The sequence below is a fragment of the Peromyscus eremicus genome, chromosome 8a, assembly GCF_949786415.1.
Source record: "Peromyscus eremicus chromosome 8a, PerEre_H2_v1, whole genome shotgun sequence".
In the NCBI taxonomy this organism is placed as follows: Eukaryota; Metazoa; Chordata; class Mammalia; order Rodentia; family Cricetidae; genus Peromyscus; species Peromyscus eremicus.
This window is the reverse complement of record NC_081423.1, coordinates 16,435,784-16,443,505: the sequence shown is the minus strand read 5'-3', so window position 1 is coordinate 16,443,505 and position 7,722 is coordinate 16,435,784. Positions and strand designations below refer to the sequence as shown.

At 48.9% G+C, this 7,722-nt stretch overlaps 1 protein-coding gene across 1 annotated transcript; it reads left to right on the top strand.

The window, feature by feature from the left end:
* Positions 1-7,482, top strand: Bod1 (biorientation of chromosomes in cell division 1). Its single transcript, XM_059270250.1, has 4 exons — positions 1-414; positions 2,063-2,187; positions 5,821-6,017; positions 6,810-7,482. The coding sequence occupies exons 1-3, from the start codon at positions 16-18 to the stop codon at positions 6,014-6,016; spliced, it is 720 nt and encodes a 239-aa protein (XP_059126233.1). The 5' UTR covers positions 1-15; the 3' UTR covers position 6,017; positions 6,810-7,482.
* The last annotated feature ends 240 nt before the right edge of the window (positions 7,483-7,722 follow it).

The window sequence follows — 7,722 nt, the reverse complement described above, 5'->3', positions numbered from 1 at the left end:
ACCAACCGTCCCACAATGCAAAGGCCCCCGGTGACGCCATTAGACGAGCGCCAGCAGAGCTGCGAGCGGGTAGCGTCGTGGGCCCCGCCGCCTCCCACCCTGCCGCCTCCGTCGCCGCCGCCTCCGTGGGGCCCTCCGTGTCTGCGCAGCGCGGCCCGCGGCTCCCGGAGGAGCAACCGAGCGCGGGGCCCGGCGCGGGCGCGGGGCGCGGCCATGGCGGACGGTGCGGGAGCAGGCGCGGCGGGCCAGGCCTCGGGACCGGCTGCGGGCTCTAGTGGTGCAGGGGGCCCTGTCAACCCCGCTTCGCTGCCTCCGGGAGACCCGCAACTCATCGCTCTCATAGTGGAGCAGCTCAAGAGTCGCGGCCTGTTCGACAGCTTCCGCCGGGACTGCCTGGCCGACGTGGACACCAAGGTACCCGGGCCGTGGGGGGCGAGGCGGTGCACCCCGCTGTTTTGACGTGCGGGAGCCGGGAGTAAAACAAAAGGCAGCTCGGGAGCCTCCGGGACGCGGGGCGCCTTCTGAGTGGTGCACACCTGAGCACTACTCACGCCCTTCCTTACCAGCCGTGATTTTTAGTCCAGTCGCCTTTCTGAACTCGGAGATTGCTTTACGGTTGCACACATAAACCCTTCACCATACCAAAGAAACTCGTATTTTAGAACAGTCAGGAAAGGCAGAGTGCTTTAAGAAGCGGTACCCATTTTCTATTCGCTACTAGGGAGGTGATTTTAAGCACGGAATGGATCGGACGACTCGGCAATAATTATTCCCTTTCCCCAGAGGAATGATTTGCAGACTTGTATTCCGCCAAACTGGGATAAGGTGTAGAGTCAGCACCCTTCTTTTGTATCCTTTAATTTAAAGGGAGTTGACGCCTGTGTTAGACCCAGTGCAAAAGCCAGTCTATCCGGTAAAAATACTAGTTCGCCTTACTTGGAAAAGTAGTTTGGAATGTGTGTTAAGGGTGAGAACATTCCTTTTCCCTTTACAAATCGAGCTTGCCAAGACTAAGGTGGTGGAGTTAGGGGTCTTTTTAACTGACTGAGAGGGCTCCCCAGGGTAGTGGTTGCTCCACAGCTGTTAGGGCTGCATGTCACCAACGCCAGCTGGTCTAGATAGGCCTCAACTGTGGCTTGGCTGTCAGCTGCAGGCTACCCGGGCTTGTGCTATAGGTGTGCCCTACATATATACATCTTAGGCCACAGACTGCACAGGTAGGCCATCCTTCCCACTACATGTTCCCATCCAGGGCCCAGAGCCATGCCTGACAGCACAACTTCAGTTCAGTTCTGGAGACACAGCACTCAGCATGGATGGGGTGAGGAGGTGTATCTGCCTTCAGTAGGAGAGAGGCAGGAGGTTGGGCTCTCAGAACCATGTGTTCCTTGTACTCCTAGTCCTGTTTCAAGCTTGTAGGAGCAATTAGAGTAAGTACCCCAGGCTCCTTTGAGGGTCACAGCTTTGCCTGGAAACTCATCACAGAACTCCCTTGGCATTAATTGTTACTCTTGCTGAGGTTTGGGTGGCCCTTTCATTTGGAGGGACCTTTCCTTGGTGTACCGCTGAGAACACCCACTATGAGTCAAGCAAGCAGGAATGTTTGCATTTTATGAATGGAAATTACTGAAATTCAGAAGTCAGGTGACTCCTGTAAAGTCAGCTTGATCTAGAACCAGTTCCTTCACAGAAACAGCCTGCATCTGCCCTTGGCCACATTGCACTGGAAGGTACCTTTGTTTACTCTTCAAAGCCCGAAAGCCTAATGTGTAAATGAGGGCAGAATAATACTAATAAGCCCTTCCCACCTGGAGTTTCTTTAAGAGTAGATTGGTTTATATAGGTAACGCCCTGCACTGTGTTAGGCCACTGCAAGGCAGGCACCCTGCTGGCTGTGGATTCCTAGCTTCTGTACTGCGGTGTGAGTACTGAGGTCAGGTGGAAGTGTGTTTAAATGAGAAATGTGTTTCTGTGAAGAGCAGTGTTTGAATAGCTCCTTCCACAACTTCGATACACCAACATAACTCACATACAATAACATGGTCTCTTCTGAATGTCTTAGCCAGCTTACCAGAACCTGAGGCAGAAAGTGGATAATTTTGTGTCAACACATCTGGACAAACAGGAATGGAATCCTGCAATGAACAAGAACCAGTTGCGGAATGGGCTGAGGCAGAGCGTGGTTCAGTAAGTAAAGCCGTGAAGAACTGGTGACTGTCCCAGCATGCTGCTGCACAGACTGACCTCTCACGGGCCTCCTGGTCGATGGGGCTCTGTAGCCATCTACTGTCCGATGCATCAAGGGGAAGATGAGCAGAGCCCTGGGGCACCTGCCGCTGGCTCTGGGGGCCTCCTGGGTGTGCACATTCAGTGGTCACTCTGGAAGGTCTTCCAGAGTGTGAGACTTGGTTCTTGGAAGCTTTCAGTGTAATCTGAATGTGAGAGTGAGTTTTGTGCCAAGATGCCAGTGTTTGGGTGTGGGCCAGCAGGGCTTCACCTTTGTTCTCACAGGCATGTGAGTTCTGTGTGTTCCGTGACCACGGCTGCTAAAGTGTGGTGACAGTTTTCAGAGAGATGTCCTGTAAGACATTGTCCTTTACAGAAACAAACTGAACCTTTGCTAGAGAAGGTGCTATAGTGAATCACATGAGTGGCCTCATTGTCACTGGCACACTGGGGGTGGGTCATGGATTCCAAGGGGAGGGAGAAATGAGGTGTTTGTGGCTAGAAGGATATATATATATATATATATATATATATATATATATATATATATATATATATAGAGAGAGAGAGAGAGAGAGAGAGAGAGAGAGAGAGAGAGAGAGAGAGAAACATAGGATAGCCTCGGAAGGCCCACCAGCCCCTTCTGTCTCTACTAAAGGGCTTTGTAAAGGAATGCCAAGGGGTGAGGCAAAATACCTCCCCCAGCACAGCCAAATGCAGACCATCCCAAACATCTGGTGACTATGCATGTGGTCCAGCCATCCCCTAATGCAGCCCTGCTGTGTAAAGCAAGCTCACATCTCACTAGGAAACCTTTGTGGGCTCCCACATCAAAGTAAGTTTTTTCTGATCTGTTCAGAATCCATTTTGGCTTTTAACACCAGGACTTATATTTGGCCCTTTATTTATTTATTTAATATTTATTATGTATACAGTGTTCTGCCTGCATGTATGCCTTCATGCCAGAAGAGGGCACCAGATCTCATTACAGATGGTTGTGAGCCACCATGTGGTTGCTGGGAGTTGAACTCAAGACCTCTGGAAGAGCAGCCAGTACTCTTAGCCTCTGAGCTATCCATCTCTCCAGCCTCAATCTTTTTTTTTTTTTTCTTTTTTTTTTTTTGGTTTTTTGAGACAAGGTTTCTCTCTTTCTTTTTTTATTATTATTCTTTTTAATACCAAATGCCGTTTATTGAAGGAGGGAGGAGGTCTTAAATATAGGCTTACAGCACAATGGGAGAACTCCGGAGGGCAGAAGTTTGCTACTGATGTTTTACAATCTTGCATCTAAGCTGTTAACGCCCATTATGCAGGATACATAGACAAGGAACTTCCCTTAAGCGTTTGGGAGGGTGGAACCCAGCAGGGAATTAGCATAGGGAGGATATCAAGGTCAAGGTCAGCAAGCAAGGCAACAGTTACCCAAAACGGGGGCCAGGGCCCTACAGGTCCCCCTTTTACTAAAAAATGAGCTTCTGACTTAGGTTGCGTGGGATGTCAGCAGGTCACCTTACCCGTCATGGAGACACCTGCCCAGGCCACACAGGTGCTCTGTCTTAGGTTGGTGAGCGCCCCCCAGGTATTACTCTGAATACTCAATTATCATACAGGCTCAATCGTGTGTGAGCTGCAGAGTTAACTGCTGCCAAAGATCTCAAAGTGGCGCTGGGCTTGCAATCTGTGTGTTCAACACAGAAAAGACCAACAGAGGTCCTATCCCACCCATAGCCAATAGGCTAAAGGCAACTGAGCCATTCCCTTCCTTAACGAGCCTTAGTGCAAATTGGAGTCCTTGTAAGATGGTATCCCAAAAGCAAATGAAACTTGAGTTTATAAATTTATAATTTTCAAAGCCAATCAAAATGTATATAACTATTAAATTTATCATGCTATTTGGCCCTTCTTAGTCCACTAAGTTGTTGAATAAAAAAAAGCTTAGCTTATGAAGCAGTACTCTGAAAACAGAAGCATCAGGGAACTGTGGTGAGAAAAGCAAGTCTTGGAAGGCTGAAAAATGACCACATTTCCTACCAGTGCAGAGATGTGTGGCTAGTGGTAGCTACCAAGGGCATGATGGGAGCTGATTGAGAAAGCTGGAGCGCCAGGGCTCTCTTGGTGCTGTTGGGTATTTAGCTGTGCTGGTGCATACCCTAAGCAGCTCAGGTAGTGAAGTTGTGCTGCACACCCAGAGGCTCCTATGGTAGAAGTTGATCCCCAGTGAGTTGGTGTTGGTAGCAGGAGCTGGTAGGAGGTGTTGAGGTTATGGCTCCTTCACCTTTGAGGCACTGAATAAGTTCTTTGAGAATCAGTTGTTGAGTTGGGTCAAATGTCAGGCCTGTCACACTCCTGTCATCCCAGCACTCAGGAGGCTGAGGCAGGAAGATCAGGAGAACCAAGCAGTCTTGGTTATGTAGTGAGTTCCAGACCAGCCTCAGCTACCCAGTGAGACCTCTCAGAGAAAGAAAGAAAAAAGTGGGTGAGTTCAGCTGCGTTTCTCCAGGCAGCCTGGTCTCAGCATGTGCATGCTCATCATGATGTAATACAGATAGGGACCTTTAGCAGACGCTGCTGGCACTGTGCTATTTGGGCTTGGAGCTACTAGAATTCATGAGCCAAGTATACTTCTTTGTACATGAGTTTCCCCACCTCAGTTATTTTTTCACAGCAACACAAGGTAGGCCGGGTAACTAACACACACACACACACACACACACACACACACACACACACACACACACACACTCTTGAGTGCAGGTCATCTAACACAGTCTGGATTGTACTGGTGCCAGATTCCTGGTTTGGTAGTGTAGTGTTAGGCAAGGCGCTAACACTGAGGTGCTGGCTAAAGATGTATGAGCCTGCTTGTATATTTCCTTGCAACTTCTTGGGACTATACAGTGATTGTGAAATTTAAAAGTTTTTAAAAATAGAGGATTTTGCTGACAAGCACTATAGCACTCACTGTGTGGCTTATGACCACTGAACTCAGAATCTTACAAATGAAGATTAACACCCACGTAAAGTGCTCTGAGCACTAGGGAGTGTGGCATCTAAAGCTGCCCCTGCTGTTTCTTAGTCTGCCCAGTCCTGCTCCCTTTCTCAAGGTGAATTCTGTTGGTGCAGAGGTCTCAAAAAGAAGGGGTCAGTAGCTGCCCTGGGTTGAGCAGCTGCATGTAGCATGTCCAGTCTTTCTGTGTCTCACTGGTTTGTGCTGGATGGAGTAACAGCTGCAGGAAGCCGCTTCTGTTCCGGCTGCTGAGCATAAATGCATAAGAAATGCTGAGAAAACAAGGCACATAGGCTTGCTGCTGCCTTTGACACTGATTGCAGTTTCACCGTGGCCAGGCCGCTCTGATGGTTTGTCACGTGTGCTGGCCTTTGGAGCAGTCTGCTTAACTCTGTTTGGTTCCTTTGTGTGAAGTGGAGACTGCATTAGGAACGGTGGGTGGCAGGCCGCTGGGATCCCTCCCATGAAAGACCATGGTCTAAATCCAGGGACAGTGGATGTTTGCGGGCTCTTGAATGGCACTCGGGGCTTTCTGGTGCAGAGGAGGACTTGGGAGCTAAATAACACCGGTTTGCTTCTCTCCACAGGTCAGGCATGCTGGAAGCAGGGGTGGACAGGATCATCTCTCAGGTGGTGGACCCCAAACTAAACCACATCTTCAGGCCACAGATAGAGCGAGCAATTCACGAGTTCCTGGCAGCCCAGAAAAAAGAAGCCCTGCCAGCCCCCCCTCCAGAGCCTGAAAGCCAGGATCCTCCAGCGCCATCCCAAGACGCTTCCTAAGGTTTGGTACCCACCCCATCTTTCCTCTCTGCTAGTCAGTGTGTGAGATGCTTAGAAACAGGGTAAGCCGTAATTAGACATGTTTCACACCGGCCAGAAGAGAGCGCTGAGTGGACCTCACCCCAGTGAGCCATCTCGGGGAACACAGTGCTAGCGCAGTCCCATATTGGCAAGTGTGCTCATCAGCAACCATGGTGGCAACTGGTTTACACAGGGGACTTGTGTGGAGGTCATCTTCTCTGAAATGCTTGCACTTGACTCTCCCGCCACCAGTTAACATTTGTGATTTGCATATGAAGTCCAGCAGCATTCCCAAGTGAGACATTGGTAATCCATGTTGCACTGGATTACCGTGCAGTTCTGTTCTCAGTGTCTCAGGTTTAGGATTTAATCTCAACTTTGAAAATTAGCTGGAGATACAGAGGTGAATGCTGGACTGGGTTTGGGGAGCCATTGTATGAGCAGTAGACCTTACACTTGCCATCATCACACCCCTGGGGGTGTGTTCTGGCCCCTTGTTCTGCTGTTAGTGGGTCATGAAGGTAAAATTGGGTAAGGAGGCAGTTGACCTAGGTTTTTGAACGTGGGCAGTTGAAGGGCTGTCTTGTGCCTCTTGGGAGGGATCCTTGATCCATCATGAAGTACGTGTAAACATTTGTTTTAAATCTTTCCCATTTCATTGTAAATTCTTTTAGGAACATATAGTTAATGAATATAGGCTCTTACCAAAAGTACCATTTTGAATGATTATCTTTTTTTTTTTTTTTTTTTTTTTTTTTTTTTTTTTTTTTAGAATATGCCTGATACCGTTGGAAAACTCCATTTAATGAAGAAATGAAATGGATTCCTGTTTCATACGAATATAACTTTATTGAACTACGTCACTACTGATGTCAAGATTTTGGCCTTGACTAGGGTGGTGTCCATATTGGTTGGAGAGCAAGTTTGATGGTGGGACAGTTGTCCATACTTGCTCATGCATTGTGCCATCTTTGACCAGCTTGTCCAAGGGTCTGACCATAGTAGACACTACAGAGGTTTAAGCACTACATGACTTTTGGGCTGTCCTGAACAAACTTTTATACTTGAACACGGACACTGCATGTCGATGTTAACGCTTGTGCTCTGCAGTAGGTAGAAGCCAGGCTGGGGCTCGCCGGTCAGGACAGCAAAGGTCAGTGGGAGCAGTTACAGGCTGGAGTGTGCAGCAGTAACGTCAGTAGCCCTACGGTTATTGTGACCTTCCTGTGCTTGGGGATTTTAGTGGTTTCCTTTCTCTTGTCAGGTAGTTGGAGCCCTGGAGTAAGTGAGGAAGCTGAGACTTGGGGTGCAAGGAAAGCCCCACCGCCTCTGTCCTGGCGTCTCCCCAGCCGTAGGGGCGAGTCACTGTGGATGTGGTGCTCAGTTCTCATGTTTGTGTTTTTAGAAGAACAACCGTTAATAAATAGTGGATGTTTTACAATAAAGTCATTTGATGTTTTCCTAAAGCCTCAATAGAATCTTAGAGCCTCTGTCTGTGGAGGTGACTCCCTTTCGTCTACCTGCATGCTGTCTCTTTACCACGCCTGACTTGATGGGAATGAAGGATTGGCGGCTGGAACCTGAAGGCACCCTGGCTCAGGCTGGTGAATGCAGCTGATCAGGGCCAGGCAGTGTCTTGTTGAATGTTCAGCTCATCTCAAGCTTGGATGAGTACCAGTGCCCCT

Bases quoted from the DNA above. Each gene is read 5' to 3' on its own strand.
- Bod1 (XM_059270250.1), top strand. From the start codon at position 16: ATGCAAAGGCCCCCGGTGACGCCATTAGACGAGCGCCAGCAGAGCTGC. The intron at 415-2,062 runs GTACCCGGGCCG...TGAATGTCTTAG, and splicing joins TGGCCGACGTGGACACCAAG to CCAGCTTACCAGAACCTGAG. The intron at 2,188-5,820 runs GTAAGTAAAGCC...TTCTCTCCACAG, and splicing joins CTGAGGCAGAGCGTGGTTCA to GTCAGGCATGCTGGAAGCAG.